General features: G+C 49.4%; 1 protein-coding gene across 1 annotated transcript in view; it reads right to left on the bottom strand.

Annotated features, from left to right (window-relative positions):
* Nucleotides 1–25,290, bottom strand: part of LOC119967280 — a 304,394-nt gene that overhangs the window by 39,102 nt on the left and 240,002 nt on the right. The window contains exons 18-19 of the mRNA XM_038799603.1: nt 23,925–24,070; nt 3,466–3,536 (exon numbers count right to left, since the gene is read on the bottom strand). Of these exons, the coding sequence (XP_038655531.1) occupies nt 3,466–3,536; nt 23,925–24,070 (217 nt within the window). The remainder of the gene's footprint in view (nt 1–3,465; nt 3,537–23,924; nt 24,071–25,290) is intronic.

Raw genomic sequence — 25,290 nt, 5'->3', positions numbered from 1 at the left:
CATTGCACTGCCTTCCCTGCCATCCCCTCTAGATAGCTTGCAGATAAACAAGAAAAAGAAAGAAAGAAAGAAAGAGCTTACCTGATATTCACTCAACCCCTTAGGTTAGAGGAGGTGGAAGAGTGGGGGACACTACAAGTGTAGTGTCTCAGAATTGCCCAACTTAAATACAGGTAAAAAGAAAACACTTAACCAGCAACCACTGCGCTCCGCACTATAACAGCAATCAGCTGTTATGGGCCTGCGCAAACAATTTAAATCTTTACTACTTACCCAGCAGTCACTCTGTCCTCACTCCGACCGGATTCAGCTGGAAACACCCAACAGTAAGTTTTTAAAAGATTTACTGCCCTTCTCAGCAAGCACTCACTCAGCAACCACTGTGCCCCGCACTATAACAGCAATCCTGTCAAGGGGCGATAGTTTAATTCTCTCTTATTGGAGAGGGTTATTGCCTGGCACTTGTGTGACGCTAATGTTACTTGCCACTTGTCAGCCCAAGCCTGGGTATTGTCCACAGAATCATAGAATCCCTACCGTGCAGAAGGAGGCTGTTCGTCCATCGGGTCTGCATTGGCCATCTGAAAAAGCACTCCCGGCCTATCCCTGTAAAGCATATCCCTGGACACTAAGGGGCAATTTAACTTGGCCAATCCACCTAACCTGCACATCTTTTTGACTGTGGGAGGAAACCGGAGCACCCGGAAGAAACCCACGCAGACACGGGGGGGAAAGTGCAAATGCCACACAGACAGTCACCCAAGGCCGGAATTGAACCTGGATACCTGGGTGCTATGAGGCAGCAGTGCTAACCACTGTGCCACCATGACGTCTGTTCCCATCTAGAAGGACAAGGGTAGCAGATACAGGAACACCACCACCTGGCAGTTGCCCTCAAAGCCACTCACTATCTTGACTTGGAATTCTATCGCCATTCCTTCACAATCTTGGAACTCATTCCCTCATAACACTATGGGTGCACCTACATCACATACAGCGATTAAAGAAAGCAGTTCCACGCCACCTTCTCAAGGGCAATTACGGATGGGCAACAAATGCTGGCCTAGCCCGCAAAACACACATCCCATAAATTCATAAAAAGATAGTGAGGAAAGGATAGCACCTAAACACTGTAGATCCCACTGGTCCAACCCTTTTTGCTCGGTCTGGATAGGGGGCACGTTTGTATATTTTTATCACTCAAGGGGTCGATGAGCAACTTTCAGAATGTTAAGGTTTGGCACAAAATAAACTGAATTTCAAAAACAAGTTGAGGCTTTGAGGAAAGAAATAATTGCTTTGCAAGACTACAGCAATGTTGCAGCAATAAATTGGTCCATTTAAAAAAAGGAAGTAATAAAAATGCACAAAGAGAGGGTCAGAGGTGTGAGTTGGTGCATATGTGTGTGCTTGTGTATGATTGGATTGGATTGGATTGGATTTGTTTATTGTCACGTGTACCGAGGTACAGTGAAAAGTATTTTTCTGCAAGCAGCTCAACAGATCATTCAGTACATGGAAGAAATGGGAATTAAACATGTTTAAAAGGTTAGAACGGGTATAAGTTAAGTTAAAAGTGGATCTGTTGGGGAGAGCTTGCAGAGAGTCGCCTCGCTCCGGCGCCATCTTGATAAGAGTGAATGTAAAAACTAAGGTTGGGCATAAGGCAGATTCACACTCCTCTCCACTCACTCAGTGTCTCATACTCACCCCACACACTCACTCAGTGTCTCATACTCACCCTGCACACTCACTCACTGTCTCATACTCACCCTGCACACTCACTCAGTGTCTCATACTCACCCTGCACACTCACTCAGTGTCTCATACTCACCCTGCACACTCACTCAGTGTCTCATATTCACCCCACACACTCACTCAGTGTCTCATACTCACCCTGCACACTCACTCAGTGTCTCATACTCACCCTGCACACTCACTCAGTGTCTCATACTCACCCTGCACACTCACTCCTAAACACATCTCCCCTGGTCAGATGTGACCTCATCCACCCAAAGCCAAACATGGCCTTCACCTATCTCTTGATGAAGAAATCTAAGACCAACAAAAGTCTTGGCAGCCCACAGTTCTGATCACCAAACAACACCCCGCCCTCTCTCATCTCAGACACCTACCCTAGCCCACCAGATCCAAGCGCCCACCAGATTCTTTTGCTTTCTCTCATACACAGACATACTCTCTCTCACACCCGTGCACCTTCTCTCTTTCTCTTATTCGTGCACATTATCTCTCTCTCTCTCTTGCACACACACTCTTGCCCACATGCACACACTGTCACGTGCGCACACATGCACTTTCTCGTGCACTGTCTCTCTTGTACACGTTCTCTCTTTGTCACACAATCCCTCGCACACACTCTCTCTCTCGCACACATTCTATCTCTCTCCTGCAATTACTCTCTCTCACACACACTCATATTTTGTGAAGTTGAACTGTTACCTCCACTTGGAGGACATGGCAGGCCACTTAAAAATGCCTCATGGGCCACATGTCTTTGACAAGCCTGCTGTAGATGTTCTAATATAGCACATAATTGAAACTTTACAACAAAGATCTACATATATGTATTCCAACTTTAATTCCAAGATCTATCTTGTGAGATTATATGCTGGTGACAATGCTCATAGCAGTAACGCTACTTCAGAAACAATTCTGTAGCAATGTCAGATTCTGATATGCAGTGTACCAGTGAACTTTGGTTATCTAAAGTTGTTGGTATATGCGATGCAGCCGTTTAAGTAATATTTCCAACCATATTTTCTTAGGATATTGTATTTGGCCAAAAATTAATGAAATTTGAAGACTGAATGCACATCTATATTTCCTCAGTACAGACGTTACATAAAACCATTGAATAAATTGGCCATAGATGTCCTTGACCAAATCAAAGGCCTAAGCTTTCAGCCAACAGGAACACAGAATTCTCTTCAGAATTAATCTTACAATAACATTGTTTTATTTATAAATATCATAAATGTTAAATTATTAACTATTCAGCTTTAGGTGACAAAGTAGTAATGTAACAAATTTAGCAGCATCAATTAATAGGATATTGTGTCTGTTGCGCTAACAATTGCACACAGAAACACGAAACCGTACAAAAGAGGCTTTATTACCGTGAGATGTTATTACGTCAAGTGGAGCTGTAAAATGGAGGCTCAGGAGACCTCATGGATATTTATACTGCTCCTGTGGGCGGAGCTAGCCGGCAGGGGCTTACTGACAAACTATGCAGGGGCTTACCGACAAACCTGTAATAACCGGTACTATTGTACATCCCCTAATAGAGGCACACACATAAATATACAGTGGTATTACCACAGTGTCATTAAAATCTAGTTAACATTTACAGGAAGCAGGATTTGCATCTGCAGTGATTCTTGCAACATCCTTGTACATCTGTTTAGTTTGATGCAGCAGTGCAATTTTGTTAACATGTCTCACCTCTTCATTATCGCTGTTCAGTTTTACTTTTCCTTCTACTTCATCCACTTGAATCAAGTTAAATTCTGAATCTGAAATGAAAACAGAAAATGCTGGAAATACTTAGGATTTTAACAGTATTAATCAATTTGCTCTCCATTGCCGCATGTTAGCTAACTGACTTGCTTTCTGACCAACAAGGAAGCACAATTCATCGATTTTTGTGTGTCCCCCCCCAATGACTAGAAGGTATTATTTTTGTTAATGCTGCTGGCTTTGATGAAGTCCAGATGACAATATCCAGCAGGTAATCATCCCTTGTTTAGCTTATGCAGTTCCAAAATATGTTCTTCCTTATAATTCCAAGTGGGCATGTAGCCAATGGGATAGAATACTTCAAGTCAATTCAAATTTGCTCACAGCTGCAAGAACACATTTGTTCGAAGAAAAGGTCTGTGAAATATCTCAGCTGTCTTACAGCCAGATAAAGCAGTGTTCAGTGGGCTCTGTAGTAAATGACACAAGGGAAAGAGGGGAGAGGATGGCCAGGTAAGTAGACTCCTAGACTAGGTGTTCCCCAGCCTAGCAGAAGAGTCATGGGACCAGTGGTCACACATGCTGCCGTCCAGAGTACAAAATGCATCTTGATGTCCAAAGACATTCCAGATTGACCTCCACCCTCCCAATCACAGACCTCAGGATATGGTTCCGCAAGGTCTGAGGCTAGTGGTTATTGTCTTCCCATTTCATTGCATAGGCTGATGAATGGTGAATGTAATATAGGTGCTAATGTGGTGAGGTTTATAGATGCCAGAGTTTCTTTGTTTTATAAATGTTTTTTTCTTGGGTTTTTGAACAAAGTATATTTATCGTTATGTACACAGAATAAGAAATATATATATATACATATATAGAACAAAGAACCAAGAACAAAGAAAAGTACAGCACAGGAACAGGCCCTTCGGCCCTCCAAGCCCGTGCCGACCATGCTGCCCGATTAAACTAAAATCTTCTACACTTCCTGGGTCCGTATCACTCTATTCCCATCCTATTCATGTATTTGGCAAGATGCCCTTTAAACATCACTATCGTCCCTGCTTCCACCACCCTCTCCGGCAGGGAGTTCCAGGCACCCACTACTCTCTGTGTAAAAAACTTGCCTCGTACATCTCCTCTAAACCTTGCCCCTCACACCTTAAACCTGTGCCCCCGAGTAATTGACCCCTCTACCCTGGGGAAAAGCCTCTGACTATCCACTCTGTCTATGGGTGCCGGAGAATCAATTACAGTGGGCAATACTCGAATGGGTTTGGTGTTGGTGTTGTCACTTGCTTCTCCCGGACGGATCTCGCTGCCGTTGTCGTCTCGTGCTCATCTCCGCTTCAGCCGTTCGTCCCGTCTTTCGCTTGTATTCTCCTTGTTCTCTGTTCCTGGAGATGCCAAGTTTGTTATTGTATCCCGTGCCCTCCTTCTGACTGTCATTTTCCTCTCCCCCCACTTCCCCCCGCATCTGCCCCCTCCCCTTCTCCTGTGGTTCGCCTTTCTTTCCTCTGAGGTTTAGCTGTTCCCCCCTTCCCCCCAATCTATCTTGCCCTCTCATGCTTTGGCTACTTTCCCCTGATTCTTGGCTACCTGGCTATTCTTCTGCTTGTTCGTTGGTCACAAACAGATCCTGGAACAATTGGGTGAATGGCTCCCACGTTCTGTGGAAGCCGTCATCTGACCCTCGGATGGCGAATTTGATTTTCTCCATTTGGAGAGATTCCGAGAGGTCGGACAGCCAGTCTGCAGCTCAGGGCGGTGCTGCTGACCGCCAGCTGAACAGGATTCTACGGCGAGTGATCAGGGAGGCAAAGACAAGGGCGTCCGCCCTCCTCCCCAGGAATAGATCTGGCTGGTCTGAAACCCCGAAGATCACCACTTTCATGCATGGCTCCACCCTCAGCCCCACCACTTTGGACATTGCCTCGAAGAAGGCTGTCCAGTACCTTGCAAGTCTGGGGAAAGACCAGAACATGTGGACGTGGTTGGCCGGACCTCCTTGGCATCGTTCACAACTATCCTCCACCTCCGAGAACATAGAACATAGAGAAATACAGCACAGAACAGGCCCTTCGGCCGATGATGTTGTGCCGAACCTTTGTCCTAGTTTAATCTTAGTGTCCAAAGTTCTATGATAATCTAAGGGCAATCTAAGAGAAGAACCTACTCATACGGGTTCTTGTTAAGTGGGCTCTATGTACCACTTTTAGTTGCGTCAGGCTGAGCCTTGCGCACGTGGAGGTGGAGTTGACCCTATGCAGTGCTTCGCTCCAGAGTCCACACCCTATTTCAATCCCCAGGTCCTCCTCCCATTTCTTTCGTTTTGCGTCCAGTACGGTGTCGGCCCTTTCTACCAGTCGATCATACATGTCGCTACAGTTCCCTTTATCTAGGATGCTTGCGTCCACTAACTCTTCCAGTAATGTCTGTAGTTGGTTACAGGACTGGAGGGTGGCTGTCACCACCGGGCTGCTGGAGTGTTTTTTGGGTGGGGATGGGAATGCTGCCGTGGCGAGGGCCTGGAGGGAGGTCCCCATGCAGGAGGCCTCTTCCGCGCGCACCCACTCAGCTTCTGGCTCCTCCTTTGATCCATCCCCTTATTCGCTCGGCCGTCGCCGCCCAGTGGTAGAATTGTAGGTTTGGGAGGGCTAGCCCCCCCCTGGATTTTGTTTTTTGTAGGACCTTCTTTGGGATTCTAGCATGCCCCTCCCCCTCTGTGTTCACCGGGAGGGTCTCGCTTTTGCTCATGTTGAGTTTGTAGCCCGAGAAGGCTCCAAACTCTTTCAGGAGCGCGATAATTCCTTCCATGCTGCTTTGTGGGTCCGAAATGTAGAGGAGCAGGTCATCTGCATAGAGTGAGACTCTGTGCTCTCTGCCTCCCCTTCGGATCTCCCTCCAGTTTTCTGCTGTTCTGAGAGCGATCGCTAGTGGTTCGATCACGAGAGCGAACAGCAGCAGGGACAGTGGGCATCCTTGTCTGGTGCCCCTGTGCAGCTGGAAGTATCGGAAGTTGGTGTTGTTTGTTCGTACGCTCGTCATGGGAGCATTGTGTAGGAGCTTTACCCAGGAGGTGAACCCTGTTCCGAGCCCGAACCGCTCCAGTACCTCTATGAGGTATTTCCATTCGACTCTGTTGAAGGCCTTTTCTGCATCTATGGAGACGATCGCCTCTGGTGTTCTCTCCCCGGAAGGGGTCATTATCATGTTCAACAGGCGATGCTAGAGTTTCTTACCCACACCCCTATTCCTCAGCAATGTCTTGAGGTATTTCATCCTGAGGAAGAGGAGATGAAGATTTCATAGAATCATAGAATCACGAGAAAAGAGGTTATTTGGTCCATCGAGTATGCACCACCTCCTGGAAGAGCATTCTACCTAGGCCCATTCCCCAATCCTAACCCTATAACCCCAACTAAGTTGCACATCCCTAGATACTAAGGGACAATTTAGCATTGACAATCCACCTAACCTGCACATCTTTGGACTGTGAGAGGAAACCCACGCAGACACAGGTAAAATGTGCAAACTCCACAAAGACAGTCTCCCAAGGTCAGAATTGAACCCGGGTCCTTGTCACTGTGAGGAGTCAGTGCTAACCACTGTGCCACTCCTGAATATTTGACTTGTTAGAATGTTAAAGATGTTAGACCTAAGGTAGAAAATGTGACACATGGCGTATAGAATGTGAAGGGGCAACAACAGGTTGCTTACACACGTGTTTGACTCTGATTCAAGGAAACAAGGGCGGGATTCTCTCAGCCCAGGCTGGGCTGGAGAATCGATGGGATGGGCACGAATTGCGCGACGCCGCCCCGACGTCAGTCCGCCGATTCTCCAGAGAGCAGAGAATCGGCGCGCCGCCAAGCACCCCCTCGGCGATTCTCAGCCCGGGATGGGCCGAGCGCCCACGCAAAAAATCCGAGTCCCGCCGGCGCCGTTCACACCTGGTCTTACCCAGTGGGACCTCAGCGTGCATGCATCCAGGGGTGGCCTGGTGTGGGGAGTGGGGGGTCCGACCCCGGGGGGTCCAACGCTGTGGCCTGGCCCGCGATCGGGGCCTACCAATCGTCGGGCTGGCCTCTCGGGCTGGGGCCTCTTTTGTTCCACGCCGGCCCCTTGTAGCCCTAAGCCATGATATTCTGAACAGCCAATCTACTCTGCAAAGAACAGAAACGCAAGTTTAAAGCGTGGTGACACGGTGGTTAGCACTATTGCCTCACAGCACCAGGGTCCCGGGTTCAATTCCGGCCTTGGGTGACTGAGTGGAGTTTGCACATGATCCCTCGGTCTGCGTGCGTTTCCTTTGTCTGGTCCGGTTTCTTCCTACAATCCAAAGATGTGCAGGTTGATACACTATTAATAACGACGAGACGAGAGTAGAGTCGAGGCTTTGTTAAGCAGGTATGTGTAGCCTCCTGCAGCTGCTGCCGAAATGGCTGCAGCTCTGTGTGCACACACATTTATACTCCGCCTACTGGGCGGAGCCAGCAGGCAGGGATCTACCCCCGTACCTGTAGTACAGGGGCCTTACCGCAATACACCTCATATGTGATATATACAACAGTGGTGACTACCACATTCACCAACTGTTAACAAAGAGTCCAGCGGGGGTGGTGGAAAACTATTTCCATGCATTTTAAGGTAAACATTTTGGGGAATGTTCACAAATTCAGCCGATCGGGTGCCTTGATCCTCCGTTGTGAGCGCTGCAGTCCCGGTGGTGATGCAGGCGTCGGCTCGGTCGCCGGTGACTCCGGGAGCGTGTAGACCTCATCTTCATCCCCGGGTGGGACCAAGGGGAGGACGGTCTTGGAACGGGGGCTGTGGTGAGGTGCGCTGGGGGGAGGAAGGGTGACGCCGGGGCAGGGGGGTGGGGGTGGGGACCCAGCTGGTGCCAAGTCCCTGAGGGAGACTGTGTCTTGGCGGCCGTCGGGGTACGCACGTAGGCGTACTGCGGGTTTGCATGGAGTAGCTGTACCCTCTCGACCAACGGATCTGCCTTGTGTAGCCGCACGTGCTTGCGGAGAACGGGTTCTGGAGCTGCCAGCCACATTGGGAGCGAAACCCCAGAGGTGGACTTCCTGGGGAAGGCTAGGAGACGTTCATGGGAGGTTGCATTAGTCGCAGTGCAAAGTAGCGATCGGATGGAGTGAAGGGCGTTGGGGAGGACCTCCTGCCAACGGGAGACCGGGAAATCTTTAGACCGTAGGGTCAGCAAGACGGCCTTCCAGACCGTCCCATTCTCCCACTCCACCTGCCCATTTCCCCAGGGTTGTAGCTGGTCGTCCTGCTCGTCCAATGCCCTTGCTGAGCAGTTACTGGTGCAGCTCAGCGCTCATAAATGAGGATCCCCGGTCGCTGTGGATGTAGGCGGGGAAACCAAACAGGGAGAAGATGGTGTTGAGGGCTTTGATAACGGTGGCAGATGTCATATCGGGGCATGGGACGGCGAAGGGGATTCTGGAGTATTCGTCGACCACGTTAAGGAAGTACGTGTTTTGGTCGGTGGAGGGGAGGGGCCCTGTGAAATTCATGCTGAGTCGATCAAAGGGGTGGGAGGCCTTCACTAGATGCGCGCGGTCTGGCCAGTAGAAGTGCGGTTTGCACTCCGCGCAGACCTGGCAGTCTCTGGTGATAGCCCTGACCTCCTCAATGGAGTAGGGCAGATTGTGGGCCTTTATGAAGTGAAAGAACTGGGTGGCCCCTGGGTGACAGAGAGCGTCGTGTAGGGTCCGGAGTCGGTCCACTTGTGCACTAAAATTAATAGAATTTTACAGTGCAGAAGGAGGCCATTCGGCCAATCAAGTCTGCACTGGCTCTTGGAAAGAGCACCCCACCCAAGGTCTGGCACATGTACCTTGGGATAAGGCATCAGGGGTTTCGTTGAGCTTACCGGGGCGATACAAAATCTCGTAATTGTAGGTGGAGAGCTCGATCCTCCACCTCAAGATTTTATCATTTTTGATCTTGCCCCGCTGTGTGTTATTGAACATTAAGTCAACCGACCGTTGACTATATATACCCAGGGACAGGAAGTGACGACACACTTTACGGAAGGCAGAACTCGTAGCAGGACACAGACACACAGGCAGGCAGCATTGCAGGTAGCCGTAAGTTAAGCTCTGAAGAGAGAACAAATTCACAATAAAGCATCTTCTCCACATTTGAGACTACGAGCTTTATTAAGACACGAGGAACAACACATGGTACCAGGAGTGGGGTTCAGACGCTCACTACAGGACAACTCAGCTGCATTCACAGAAAGAACAAAATGGCATGGAAGACATTCGACTTGGGAAGACATCGCTGATTCGACGATGTGGTATGGATACCCACCTCAGTTGGACACGACTGGCAATGTAAGAAATGTCTGGAAAATGTTTAAACAATTGTTCGATTTTTATATCATAGCTAATGATGCAGCAGCAGCCTCAGACGAAATTAAAATAGCAATGCTCATTGCAGGACATGAAGCTAGGAAAGTATATAATGGATTTAAATACTCAAAAGGTGAAGACAGCAACAGCTTACAAACAATACTAAACAAATTTGAAGAGTACTGTAAGGAATTTGAACAGCACGGTATGCTCAGAGGCCAAACTGCACAGAGACAGAGTGATGCAAAACTCAGACAATCACTATCAAAAAAGAAATCGTGAGTGAAAAGTAGAGATCAAAATTAAGAAATAACATGAATTTTTCACAAAGCCAAAACGCTGAAATGCAGTCCAGATTGAAAAGAAAAGGTAGCTTACAACTTTCAGAAAGAAAAAACGCTGAAATCCGCGATAAAATGGCGTCCGACCACATTTTACAGTCTCTGGGGCACAAAGAACTACAAACTGCGTCTGCACATGCACAGGGAACGGAAGCCGTGCATGCGCAGTTACAATCACCCGTTTATCGTTCTGCGCATGCGCCAGCTGCGCATGCGCAGTTTAACAAAGATCGAGTTACTGATCGTTATGCGCATGCGCAAGCCGCGCATGCGCAATGGACACAAAACAGCACGGTAAAGGAAGGCCGATTTGCGCATGCGCAATTGCTTCCTACGCATGACATCACGAGCGTCATGACGTCTGAGCATCCGGACCACACCTACTTAAAAGGGAATGCCCGAAAATTGAAAACAAAATACTTAAAGCTGTAAAACCAAATTTTCTTGCCTCAGAACACAGAAAAACGCCTGAACTTAAACCAGCAGTTGAAAATAACTCTCACAACACCTTGGAAAAAGCAGTCTGCACCACCCAAAGTGAAGAGAACAAAAAGAATTCCGAAACAACAAAAGATGATTTGTTTTTCGAAGAATACTACTCAGACATGGCTGAGTTATTCGGATATGCTGATCACAGCATCAGCGACACGGTCGCAAAGCTCAACACAAATCTACTCATGGTAGATGAATCCAACCAAGATGATTTGGTTTTCGAAGAATACTACTCAGACATGGCTGAGTTATTCGGATATGCTGATTACAACATTAGCGACACGGTCGCAAAGCTCAACACGAATCTACTCGTGGTAAATGAATCCAACACCATGGTGCCATGGCAGATCGTCGATACATTGGATGACAGCAATACCCAAGACGAAGACGACGCCACACAGAGAGCACAGAAAGACTCCAAAGAGTGAGCGATGACAGGCTCCACAGCGCGAGTGATGAAAGACTCCAAAAGGGAAGCAAGCAAACACTCCCTGGCGAACACCATGCATGAACAAGACCATGAAGGTCAACCCGCTGTATCTGAGCAACCGCAAGCAGACTATGAAAGTCTACCAAGCTCACATAAACAAGAAGAAGACAATGCACATCTACCCACTGCATGCGAAAACAGTGACAAGGTGATCACACTCGACCTACAGGAGGTACAGGATCACAGCGAGACTGACAGTTCTCAGCTTGTCTGTAAAGAAGCACAGAGTAGGGCCACCCAAGAGTCCAGAGAGACAACGCCAAAAGAAACCATGCAGATTTTGACTCCAGAAGAGGAGCACCAAGAGTCCAGTGAGACCACGTCAATAGAAGCCATGAAGATTTTGACTCCAGAAGAGGAGCACCAAGAGTCCAGAGACACCACGTCAATTGTAATCATGAAGATTTTGACTCCGGAAGAGGAGCACCAAGAGTCCAGAGAGACCGCGTCAAATGAAATCAAGAAGAATTTGACTCCAGAAGAGGAGCACCAAGAAAGCAAAGATGACAAATCAAATCCACCAAAAATGACTGATGTCACCAGCATCAATGCAACATCAGATCATTCTCACCATTCTCGAGACGAAAGGTTTAATGCAACAGATTCCACAAAGGACACTCGCACCAATAACTGTTACAATGATTGAAATTATTCACACGGGACACACATTGAGCATAACAAGAAGAACAAAAGCAACATGAAGCGCGACAAGAGCAACAGAAATCGCAAGAAGCACTGCAGAAACAAGAACAACAACAGCACCAACAAAAACTACAAGCACAACGACAAAAACTACAAGACAAACAACAAAACCAACAAGAAGCATAACAAAGATAGCGACAACAACAAAGACAGAAATGACAAAAACAGCAAAAAGAACGGCAACGGCAACAAAGACAGGAACGACAGAAACAACAGCAATGAAACAACGACTTGTATAAAATGGTACACCTCTGCACATAAAGGACAATGCCACAGCACACTGCAAAGCAATGACAAGACTACAAACATGCCATGGTATGACAACGAAATGCACAAACTCACATCTGCTCCAGAACAAGCAAGCACACCAGCTTTCAAGGCGGATGACATAATAAATTGATACCACAAGCACAGAAAAAAGTCCATGTCAGTCAACATCAGTGGTTCGACCATGCAATCACCTCGGGATGACGCATTGGGTACTTAAAATAACAAGAACACCGACAACATTCACCACGTCAACAACAACAAAAGAAAAAAAACTCTGAACAAATTCATCAAGTATGGACTCATAAATGTTTTTATTGAGTGGACTCATAAATATAAATTGGTTTTGTAAAATATGCAATAGCACCATCACTTGTATAGATACACATATCATAAGTAACTGTTTTCTACAATTTTCTTTAACGATGTACATAAAATATGTAAAGAAAAAAGGGGGATGTGGTGATCGTAGATCTGATTAGATGCAATACAACTGAGCAAGCACTAGAGGGAGCACGGGAGAGCTATAAATACACAGAGACAGGAAGTGACGACACACTTCACGGAAGGCAGAACTCGTAGCAGGACACAGATACACAGGCAGGCAGCATTGCAGGTAGCCGTAAGTTAAGCTTTGAAGAGAGAACGAATTCACAATAAAGCATCTTCTCCACATTTGAGACTACGAGCTTTATTAAGACACGAGGAACAACACAGGGTGTAGTACGAGAAGAGCCCCAGGCATCGTTTGAGGGCTATTGAGCAGTGGGGGAGGGGGCTATGCGATTGGGGTCGGGCCCTAGAACTCCATTTTGAACCACATAGCCGAGGATGGCTAAGCGGTTGGTGCTGAACACGCACTTCTCTTTGTTGTACGTTAGGTTGAGGAGTTTGGCGGTGTGGAGGAATTTGGAAAGGTTAGTGTCATGGTCCTGCTGGTCATGGCCGCAGATGGTGATGTTATCCAGCTACGGGAAGGTGGCCTGCAGTCCGTACCGGTCAACCATTCGGTCCATCTCCCGTTGGAAGACTGAGACCCCATTAGTGACGCCGAAGGGAACCCTAAGGAAGTGGTAAATGCGGTCGTCCGCTTCAAACGCGGTGTACGGCCGGTCCGCCTTCCGAATGGGGAGCTGGTGGTAGGCAGATTTCAGGTCCACTGTCGAGAAGACCTGGTACTGTGCAATCTGATTGATCATATCAGATATGCGTGGGAGGGGGTACGCGTCGAGCTGCGTGTACCGGTTGATGGTCTGACTGTAGTCAATGACCATCCTGTTTTTCTCCCCAGTTTTCACAACTACCACTTGCACTCTCCAGGGGTTGTTGCTGTCCTCGATAATGCCTTCCCGTAGCAGCCGCTGGACCTCAGACCTGATGAAGGTCCTGTCCTGGGCCCTGTAACGTCTGTTCCTGGTAGTGACAGGTTTGCAATCCGGGGTGAGGTTTGCAAACAGGGAAGGCGGGTCGACCTTAAAGGTCGTGAGACTGCAAACAGTAAGGGGTGGTAGGGGCCCGCCGAATTTCAGAGTGAGACTTTGGAGGTTGCACTGGAAGTCCAGGCCGAGTAGCAAGGCAGCGTAGAGGTTGAGGAGGACGTAGAGCTAGAAGTCGCTGTACTCTATACCCTGGATGTTGAGGGTGGCGGTGCAGTACCCCCAGATCGCCACGGAGTGGGATCCGGAGGCCTGGGAGATTTGTTGTGTGATGGGGTGTACCGCGAGGGAGCAGCGCCTTACCATATCGGGGTGGATGAAGCTCTCTGTGCTCCCGGAGTCAAGAAGGCATGATGTCTTGTGCCCATCGACCTTTACCATCGTCGATGTGGATGCGAGGTTGTGCGGCCGGGATGATCATGATGGAGGCGAGCGGTAGCTTGTGTTGGAAGGCCCCTGACTGGTCGGCGGTGGTTGCAGGCGATGAGGTGCCCGTCGATGAGGCGGGGAAGATGGCGGCGCCCACGGGCCGCACGAAGCCTGATGGGGGGAAGATGGCGGCGCCCACAGGCCGCTCGTTTTCAGAGGCGAGGAAGATGGCTGTGCCCACGGGCCGTACGTGGGTTGTGGGGACGAAAATGGCGGCGCCCACGGGTCGCACGTGGGGGGTGCAGGAATAATGGGCCTGGTTACAGCAGCGATTGTGCGGGCCTGACACACAGCAGCGAAATGTCCTTTCTTCCCGCAGGCCTTGCAGAGTGCGCTCCACGCCGGGCAGCGCTGCCGGGGGTGCTTTGTCTATCCGCAGAATTAGCACTTGGGTCCCACGGGGTTGGCTGGCTGCCGCGCGGCGCAGGCTTGGGGTTGGCTGGGGGCGGTCACTGGTGGGGTCCACAATGGGGTGTTCGCTGGTGGGGTCCACGATGTTCAGGACCGCCTTGCGGTCGGGGGCGTACACTTGTACATTATGGGAGGCGACCATTACTGAGAACGCGAGTTTCGTGGTCGCCGCGAGGTTGAGGGTAGCCCCTTCTAAGAGGCGCTGGCGGATGTACGCCGACCCTATTCCTGCAATGAAAGCGTCCCTGATTAGGAGTTCGAAAGGTTCAATGGCCTAAACGGCCTGGCAATCGCAGTCCCTCGCCAGGGCATGCAGGGCATGCCAGAAATCTTCCACAGACTCACTGGGGAGTTGATGCCGCGTGGACAGGAGGTGCCCTATCGTAGAGTTTGTTGGTCTGCTGGGTGTAGTTCTCTTTCAGCAGCGCCATGGCCTCAGCATAAGTAGGTGCGTACCGGATGAGGGGAAAGATATCGGAGCTCAGCCGTGTATACAGGATCTGGAGTTCCTGTGCCTCTGTGGGTGGTTCTGTCGCAGATCCGATGTATGCCTCGAAACAGGCTAGCCAATGTGCGAAGGCCGACTTGGCGTTGTCTGCTTGAGGGTGCAGCTGCAGGCGATCAGGCTTGATGCGGAGATCCATCGTTTTGAAATCTCTGCGTAATAAATTGATGCACTATCAATTACGGCGAGACAAGAGTAGAGTGTAATCGAGGCTTTATTAAGCAGAGATATGTAGCCTCCTGCAGCTGCTGCCGAAATGGCTGCAGCTCGGTGTGCACACACAGTTATACTCTGCCTACTGGGCGGAGCCAGTAGGCAGGGCTCTACCCCTGTACCTGTAGTACAGGAGCCTTACCGTATTACATCTCGTATGTGATATATACAACAGTGGTGACTACCACACAGGTTAGGTGGATTCGCTATGCTAAATTGTCCCTTAGTGTCCAACACTGTGTAGGTTAGGTGGGATTGTGGAATTATGGGGATAGGGCGGAGGAGTGGGCCTGTGTGGGTCCTCTTGGTAGACAGACTCGATGAGCAAAATGGCCTTCTTCTGCACTGTAGCAATTCTATGGATCTTCATTTATAGTATGACTAGCAGAGGACCAAGAGCAGATCAGTTACTCTTAGCTGCAGAATGTTGCATGTCTGGTTAATAATAAAAGTAAGGGATTTAAAAGGGGGGGTGGGATAGAGAAAACAACAGACTGAGAAAGATCCATTAATTATGGTACAATTTACCAGTGGAACAAAGAAAGACACAGTGGTCAGAGTTTTACATTTCCCAGGCGGGCGGGGGTGAGAAGAAATCAGGTGCGCGGCGCGACAACATCATGCACTCGGGAAAATTTTGATCAGAAGCGAGCCTGCTGACAATCAAGCAGGCAATTTAACCCATTAAAGGCTCTATTGAACACTATTTTACGCGGCCCATTTGCTTTTACGGTTGGTGGGTCAGGCGGCTCTTGCATTTAGGTGCACCTTTGATCTAATGCGGGACGAAATATCTGGGCTGAAATAAAATTTTAAAAGGTGTCTGGGGACTAAGGTTTGTGTTTGCACAGTTATTCCATCGCAATTTATTTTGAACAGGTCTGCAGCTCCTTGACACCACTTTGCAGCGGCTGTCCGCTGAGTAACGCCAGCCCACACCCTCCCTTTTCTCAGCATTTGCCCCCTACCTGCCCTCAGGCAGCACTCAGAGATTCTCAGCACACGTTTCAGGCTGGCTGCCTGTTAATTGGTCAGCTCAGTGTGCACTCAGGTTCTGGGGCCGATCGTGGAAAGCGGAAAAGGAAAGACTTGTATTAAATAATGCTCTCATGACTACCAGGCTTCTCAAAACACTTTACAGGCAGTGAAGTATTTTTGAAGTACAGTTCCTTTTGCAACGTAAGAAACATGTCAGCCAATTTGCACAATGTAAACTGCCACAAACTGCAATGTGATAATAACCAGATAATCCATTTTTGTAATGTTGATTGAACGGTAAATATTGGCCAGAACAGGACTGGGGACAACAGCCCAAGTCTTCTTCAACATGGTGCCATCCATTCATCCAAGCAGGTAGATGGGGTCTGATTTTAACATCTATTCCAAAAGACAGCACCTCCAACTGTGCAGCATTCCTCATTTGCAAAGCAGTAGGGTGTTAACCTTGATTTTTACACTCCGGTCCTGGAGTAGGACTTAACCCAGAACCTTGTGAATCAAGAGGTGAGAATGCAACCAACTAAACCATGGCTGAAGCCTCGGAGAATTCTAATTCAGTATATACCTGTCTAAATGTAGAACAATCTCAAAGTTTTGAATTTTCAAGTGGACATCAAATCCCTGCTGAAAAATAATGACGGCCCATCCGTGAAATAATTCATGCCAAAATGCACATATGTGGGAAGGAGCTTGCTGTTTGATATCACTTTGCTCATCAATATTCAAAGTTTAGAAATGGCAGTAGCTAAATATAGTTCAAAATTAGCCTAAATCTATCATCCAGCACCCTACAGCTTTCATCTCTCTCTGAGCTCTCACTGTTCATTTTAAGATTCTGAAATGAACAAACAGGATGTAATTTAGGTTGTCATTGGCAGGTCATAGAATAAGCCGAGAGCTTTCAGAAACTGACAAAAACAATTACACTCATTTAAAGGGATATTGTCAGTGCGGAACAAAACTTATGATAACATTTTTTTGTTCGTTTGTGGGCACAGATTCTAATTATGGAAAACTGCATCAAAGTGCAGCATTGTACTCTAGAGGGCGATATCATTCTGATAAAAATGCAACTTGGTTCTTCTGGCCGTTTCCCTCAACAATATATGGTTTCCTCTGTCACAAACCATTGATGAAAATGTCAGTTTTGGTGGTCAGAACCTTCTCTTTTAAAAAATATTTTTATTGGTATTTTCAATTTATACACAATAACACTTTACGTTTAATATTTACAGTACGTGTGATTCTTATATCCATATTGATATTGTCTGTCCTGGTGTGTCCACTTCCCCCCCCTTCCCTTCTTGGGCGACCGCGGCCTCCCCACCGCGCCGGTCGGGGGCCATTGAAAGCGGCCTCCCCGGCGATTCTCTGGGCCCCGATGGGCTGAGTGTTTGGCCAAGTGCCGCCGGCCATACGGCGGGACCTGGAAGGTGTGCCTGCGGGGGCCGTCCTGGAGGTGGAGGCAGGGGATCCGACCCGGGGGGCCTCCACAGTGGCCTGGCCCGCGATCGGGGCCTACCGATCGGCGGGTGGGCTGGTTCCATGGGGGCCTATGTTCCTCTGTGCCAGGCCCCTGTAGGGCTCCGCCATATTATCCAGTAGCCGGCGCGGAGACGGGAACCCACGTGCATGCGTGGAATCAAGCCTGCCGTTCCACGCATGTGCGGAATCACGCCGGCCTTAGCGAGCCGGCTGGAGCTGCGGGGACCACTCTGGTGCCGACCTAACCCTCGAGGAGGGGGAGTGTTCCTCATTATCAGGGACCATTGACACCGTGAGTGGTTGGTGCTGCTTTTCACGCCGGCATCAGAACTTAGCCGCGGGATTGGAGAATCTTGGCCATTGTGTTTGTTGCAAGTTCTTTGTTATTCAAAAAGTATAGAAAGGATTCATGGTGAACAACTCCTAAAAGTAGAGTGGAACCAATCACAATGTTTAATATTTTAAAGTTGTACTGTATCCCACAGAGACTGATAATGTTTAAAAAGTAATTTGAACTTCCAGTTAATATCTGAAAAGGATGACACCAGATTTCATGCTTTGTGATTTTTACTGCAATAACTGACCAAAAAGCACTATTGACCAAACACTAAATTCTCTTTGTGGGCAACCTATATTTAAACTATAGAAAGGAATTTTCTTTTCAATACTTATCACCCATCATACGCTCCATGGAATTACAGCCCTTTTAACAATCGACAGTTGCTATCAGAACGTAGAACATAGAACAGTACAGCACAGAACAGGCCCTTCGGCCCTCGTTGTTGTGCCGAGCATTGTCCGAAACCAAGATAAAGCTATCCCACTCCCTGTCATTCTGGTGTGCTCCATGTGCCTATCCAATAACCGCTTGAAAGTTCCTAAAGTGTCTGACTCCACTATCACAGCAGGCAGTCCATTCCACACCCTAACCACTCTCTGAGTAAAGAACCTACCTCGGACATCCCTCCTATATCTCCCACCCTGAACCTTATAGTTATGCCCTCTTGTAACAACTACATCCACCCGAGGAAATAGTCTCTGAACGTCCACTCAATCTATCCCCCTCATCATCTTATAAACCTCTATTAAGTCGCCTCTCATCCTCCTCCACTCCAAAGAGAAAAGCCCTAGCTCCCTCAACCTTTCCTCATAAGACCTATCCTGCAAACCAGGCAGCATCCTGGTAAATCACCTTTGCACCCTTTCCAATACTTCCACATCCTTCCTATAATGAGGTGACCAGAACTGCACACAATACTCCAAATGTGGTCTCACCAGGGTCATGTATAGTTGCAGCATAACCCCGTGGCTCTTAAACTCAAGCCCCCTGTTAATAAACGCTAACACACTATAGGTGTGGAGGTTATGCTCACGTTAGTGATAAATGTATATTTGAAATTAGCACCAGTGAAAGAAAGGACGGGATTCTCTGACCCCCCCCCCCCCCCACTGGGTCGGAGAATCGCCCGGGGCCGGCGTCAATCCCGCCCCCGCCGTGTCCCAAATTCTCCATCACCCGAGACTCGGCGGGGCGACCTGACCCCCGAGGGGTACCCCCACAGTGACCTGGCCTGCGATCGGGGCCCACCGATCGGTGGGCGGGCCTGTGCCGTGGGGACACTCTTTTTCTTCTGCCTTCACCATGGTCTTCACCATGGCGGAGGCGGAAAAGACCCCCTCCCCTGCGCATGTGTCGGGATGACATCAGCAGCCTCTGACACTCCGGTGCATACGCGAACTTACGCCGGCCGGCGAAGTCCTTTTGGCCCTGGCTGGCGTGGCGCCAAAGGTGGTTCACACCAGTCAGTGGAGCGCCAACTACTCCAGCGCGGGCCTAGCCCCTCAATGTGAGGGCTAGGCCCCTAAAGGTGCGGAGACCTCCGCACCTTTGTGGCGGCCCGACGCCGGAGTGGTTCACGCCACTCCAACACGCCGGGACCCCCCGCCCCGCCGGGTAGGGAGAATCCCGGCCAAAGTCTCGATTTTTAAACACGTCAGTCTCGTTATTTCTTGAAAAAGTTGCTTATCCCCATTCTTGGCACTGCCCTGGGAGCCCCTTACAATCAGAGCTGAAGAGTGAAGCTAGGCAGCACCTCTTCACATAAATGGTAGCAGAAGTGGGCAAGATGGTGGTAAAGTTACTGGACTGGTAATCCCCAGACCCAAGCTCTGGTGACATGGGTTCAAATCCCACCAGAGTAGCAGGTGGAACTTGAATTCCCTAAATTATTCAATCGGAAGCTAGTCTCAGTAATGATGTCCATGAAACCATCGTTGATTGTTGGAAAAGTCCATCTTTGGATTTTGTTTATTGTCAAGTGTACCGAGGTACAGTGAAAAGTATTTTTCTGCAAGCAGCTCAATCAGATCATTAAGTTGATGAAAAGAAAAGAAAAAGAAAATACATAATAGGGCAACACAAGGTACACAATGTAAATACATAGACACTGTCATTGGGTGAAGCATACAGGACTGTAGTATTAATCAGGTCAGTTAAATACTACAGTCCTGTATGCTTCACCCGATGACAGTGTCTATCTATTTACATTGTGCTGCCCTATTATGTATTTTCAGCTTTCAATGAGATTGTATTTTCCCATTTTGCTGGATTGTAACTTTGAGTAACCATCTCCAGGGGCTTCCCTTAGTTTTTGGAAAGTTTCTTAAATTTGCTACCAGGTGTGAAGACTAGAGGTAATTTCCCTTCCACATCTGACAGTGGTAGTTTTTAAAGCCAATCTCTTCTCTCTGTTGACCACACAAAACAGTTATCATAGAATACCTACAGGAAGCCATTTGGCCCATCAAGTCTTCACAACCCTCCGAAAGAGCACCCTATCTAGGTCCGCTGCCATTTTCATCCTGCCATATCATGATAACCTCACATACATATCCGTGGACTCTAAGGGGTGATTTAGCATGGCCAATACACCTAACCCATACATCTTTGGACGACGGGAGGAAACCAGAGCAATCGGTGGAAATCTGTGCAGACACGGGAAGAAAGTGTAAACGTCACACAGACAGTCACCCAAGGCTGGGTTTGAACCCGGGTCCCTGGTGCTGTGAGGCAGCAATGCTAACCACTGTGCCACCACTGTCTGTGATAGTCATTGATTAATAGGGAAGCCTGTAACCTGCTCTCAAAAATGACTTCCTCTGCACGCTTCACCATGGCAATGTGAATTAGCTTACATCCAGCAAGAAATGCTCATTAGTTATTCTTAGCTCCATCTCTCTTCTATCTTAGATGTAAATGGACAGTTTGTGCCCAACCATTTAATACCCGATACTTTCAGCACCTTTCTGGAACATTTAAAGACTAATGGCGGAATTCTTCCATGTCCCTATCAAGGATTTATTGTGAGTGGGCGGGGGGGGGGGGGGGGGTGGGGGGGGCACACAGGAGAATTGAACGGGAAGTCCAGGAATTGGTTTTACGCCAGTGTGAATTTACAGCGCAGATTTTTTGATGTCTGGACCAACATGGCATGCTAAAGGCTGGACTTACCAGAAGAAGGCTGGGGGCTATCCTTGGAGTTCAGGATCAAGGCTGCCAGAGAGTTTGGTTCCTGGAACACCACAGCAGTGGGTGGCGGGAGCATCTTTCAGGTGAATCTTTCAGCTTCGGTGTCTGCGAGAAGGTTCATCTCCCAGCCTCAGAGCGTTTCTGCATCGCCATTTTCTCTCTTCAATGGTGGATCAATATGCCACCTGGGAATGATGGCACAATTTGTACCATCATGCTTGCCCTGCCATGGAAGAGCTAAAGATCCCTGGATACATAATTAATTATATCAGGGGTGGAAGATATGGGGTGGTTTCTGGTCAGCCTCTGCAGCGAGAAACACCCCCTGTCTTCACCCCCGCCCCTGGACCTGGGGCTGGATTCTCTGCACCCCGACGGCAAAATCGCGGCCGGTGCCGGTTCCCCGATTCTCCGGGCCCAGATAGCACCTACCTGCAGTCATTGCCAGAGGCCTGCCCCGCCATTCTCCGCCCCCAACCAACCGAAGTCCCGACGGCGTGGATCTAACATGGTCCTGCCGGTCGGGATACTAGTGGCTGCTGCGGACTCAGTCCGTGGCCACCCTGGTTGGTGGCAGACCAATTAGAGGGGGGGGCCTTATATGTGGGCGGGCAATTTTTCGGCGGGTGGTCAGGGTTGGACGTGCAGCCGATCAGGGCTACTATGTTTAGGGTCTAGCTCCGCGGCCTGAGTCCGCCATGGAGCACAGCACAGCTGCTGGAGGCCGACGCAATGCGCATGCGTGACCTCCGAGCCGGATATGCGGGGGCCCGTATCTGCAGTAAAAGCTGCTAGTTTCACGCCGGGTCCCTGTTAGCCCCCTGCAGGGCTCGGAATATGTGGCCCTTTCACACCAGTTTTTCCGGCGTGAAAGTCCACAGTTTTTACGATGGCGTGGGGACATAGTCCCAATAACGGAGAATCCAGCCCCAGGTCCCTGATGGGAGAATTCAGCCCTCAGAGAACTCAGAAACTGTGGGCGCGATTCTCCGCTGCCCACGACGGGTCGGAGAATAGCGGGAGGGCCTTCCCGACATTTTTCCCGACCTCCCGCTATTCCCCCCCCCCTCCCCCACGGCCGCCCCACGACACGAATCGCTGCTCGCCGTTTTTTACGGCGAACAGCGATTCTCCCCAGGCCGATGGGCCGAGTTCCCAGGCCTTTACGGCCGCTTTCACGAACGCAAACACACCTGCTCTCACCGTTTGTGAAAACGGCCGTTAAGTGCCGTCCCGGACAACCATGGCACCGATTGGCACGGCCGCACCACGGCCGTACCAAGGGTGGCATGGGCCTGCGATCGGTGGGCACCGATCATGGGCAGTGGGTCCGATACCCGTGCACTCTTTGTTCCTCCGCCGCCCCACAGGATCAGTCCGCGGGGCGGCTGAGGGGCATGACGGCCCCGCATGCGCGGGTTTGACGCATATGCATGATGACGTCATCCGCGCATGCGTGGCTGACATCATCATGTGCGTCAGCCGCCGTGACGCTTGGCGCGCGGGCTTAGCGGCGGTCGCTAAGGCCGTGATGCCGGGTTCACGGGGCCCCGCTGCTAGCCCCGCCTGGGGGGGAGAATCGGGTCCCGGGAGGGGGCGCGGAGGCTGCCGTGAAACACGGCCAGTTTCACGGCAGCCTTTACGACTCTCCGCATTTGCGGAGAATCGCGCCCTGTATCTCTAATCTTGAACACTTTAAAGTGGAGTTGTGGCTCATGTCCAGGGAAAGACGCTTGTTTGTATCTTCAGGCGGGAAGGAGGTGGATAAGCAAAGGCAGTGTTAGGGGCAGTGGGTGTGTGTGGAGGCCTCACAAATGCCCAGTGGAGGCCTCAAAGTTGAAACAAGAAATTACCGGTCCCAAGTTTGCCCCGAGCGGAAAGGTTTTCCTACAGAGCCTTTCCCAGTTAACCACCACCATCCTCATAGGCTAGGATTCAAAGTATCGTCTTGCATCTTTGACTTTGTCTATATATATATGTTTGCGGAACCCACCTCTTCATTCACCTGAGGAAGGAGCAGTGCTCCGAAAGCTAGTGATTTGAAACAAACCAGTTGAATACTTTACACCAACTCCTCCCTTTGATCTTCAACTGCCGCAGGACTATTGTCAAGTCAAGCAGGCTTCAGGACACGTTGCTTGACTCCCTTCATTTTATCTTAAATTTAAAGACATATCTCATGACATAACAACCTATAAACATCATCATTGAAATAAAATGAAAGGTGTTTTTACCCAAGAATTGGAGAAACCTGTTTAAAATGTACAAAGTCCAGTCTGAGGCCAAAAACGGTCCTGCATCAATCTGCATAAAAGTGCTTTTACTATATGTTAAAGGCTGGAAAAGAAAAAGTGGCTATTTATATATAAACTGAGGTATAATATGCCAAAAGTACGGCAAACAAGAACAAATTGAAATAAAAAAGTCTCAGAAGAAAGGTCATCAATCTGAAAAATTAAACCTGTTTCTCTTCCCACAGATGCTGCCAGATGTACTGTGTCTTTCCAGAATTTTCTGTTTTAATTTCAGATTTCCAACATTTGCGGTGTTTCACTTTTACGTGTACACATTGTGATGAGGTATAAAAGTATTTTAAAGCCACTTCTATCAGCACTGTACAAGTATTCTTAGTCCTCAACCATACCTGGAGACTATGTCCTACCTACCCAAGCATAAATGGAACCTAAAAGTGAAGATATTGCTTAAGCATGACTGTAATTAGAGTGTATTCCCATTTAATACACTATTGTTTTATAATTTACCAGAACCTGTAGTAGTTTCTCCATTTTTCTGTCTTTTATCTTCTTCTGCAAACAAACTAAAGTCTGAATTGACTGTGGGAGTTCCGTCCCTTCTTTGATTTCTTGTTATCGAATATGTCAAATTCAGAATTGCTTCATTAAGTTTCCTACAAAAACAAATTAGCAGAGTATTAAATCTTGGCTATTAACATATTAGCAGGAAATCATTACAAGAATTAAGGCCGCTTCTCAAAATTACAAGTCTGCCAGGAAATATCTGTGCATAATTGGAGCATCATGATAATTAGCATTAATATATTTAAATTACATCTTGAATTAAAACAAATCAATGTAACAGCACCATTTCTAATCTCCATTGCAAGGAGGAATGTGGCTCAAAATAGATTTGTTCTATTCCATATATTTATATTTTAAAAGTAAAGGGATAGCTGAAGCCAGTTTTTTTTAAAATGCAAGTGTGAAATGATTGGGTGAGGGATTAAAATAAATAGACTAACACAGGGCTTCCCGGAGAGCGGAGCGATGGGGAGAGCGGAGCGATGCGGAGAGCGGAGCGATGGGGAGAGCGGAGCGATGGGGAGAGCGGAGCGATGGGGTGAGCGGAGCGATGGGGAGAGCGGAGCGATGGGGAGAGCGGAGCGATGGGGAGAGCGGAGCGATGGGGAGAGCGGAGCGTTGGGGGGAGCGGAGCGATGGGGGGAGCGGAGCGATGGGGAGAGCGGAGCGATGGGGTGAGCGGAGCGATGGGGTGAGCGGAGCGATGGGGAGAGCGGAGCGACGGGGAGAGCGGAGCGACGGGGAGAGCGGAGCGTTGGAGGGAGCGGAGCGATGGGGGGAGCGGAGCGATGGGGAGAGCGGAGCGATGGAGAGAGCGGAGCGATGGGGAGAGCGGAGCGATGGGGAGAGCGGAGCGATGGGGAGAGCGGAGCGTTGGAGGGAGCGGAGCGATGGGGGGAGCGGAGCGATGGGGAGAGCGGAGCGATGGGGTGAGCGGAGCGATGGGGTGAGCGGAGCGATGGGGAGAGCGGAGCGATGGGGAGAGCGGAGCGATGGGGTGAGCGGAGCGATGGGGAGAGCGGAGCGATGGGGAGAGCGGAGCGATGGGGAGAGCGGAGCGATGGGGAGAGCGGAGCGTTGGGGGGAGCGGAGCGATGGGGGGAGCGGAGCGATGGGGCGAGCGGAGCGTTGGAGAGAGCGGAGCGATGGGGAGAGCGGAGCGACGGGGAGAGCGGAGCTACGGGGAGAGCGGAGCGACGGGGAGAGCGGAGCGTTGGAGGGAGCGGAGCGATGGGGGGAGCGGAGCGATGGGGAGAGCGGAGCGATGGAGAGAGCGGAGCGATGGGGAGAGCGGAGCGTTGGAGGGAGC

The sequence above is a fragment of the Scyliorhinus canicula genome, chromosome 6 (assembly GCF_902713615.1).
Source record: "Scyliorhinus canicula chromosome 6, sScyCan1.1, whole genome shotgun sequence".
NCBI lineage: Eukaryota > Metazoa > Chordata > Chondrichthyes > Carcharhiniformes > Scyliorhinidae > Scyliorhinus > Scyliorhinus canicula.
Note: the sequence above shows the minus strand (reverse complement) of the source record. Positions and strands in the feature narration are given on the sequence as shown.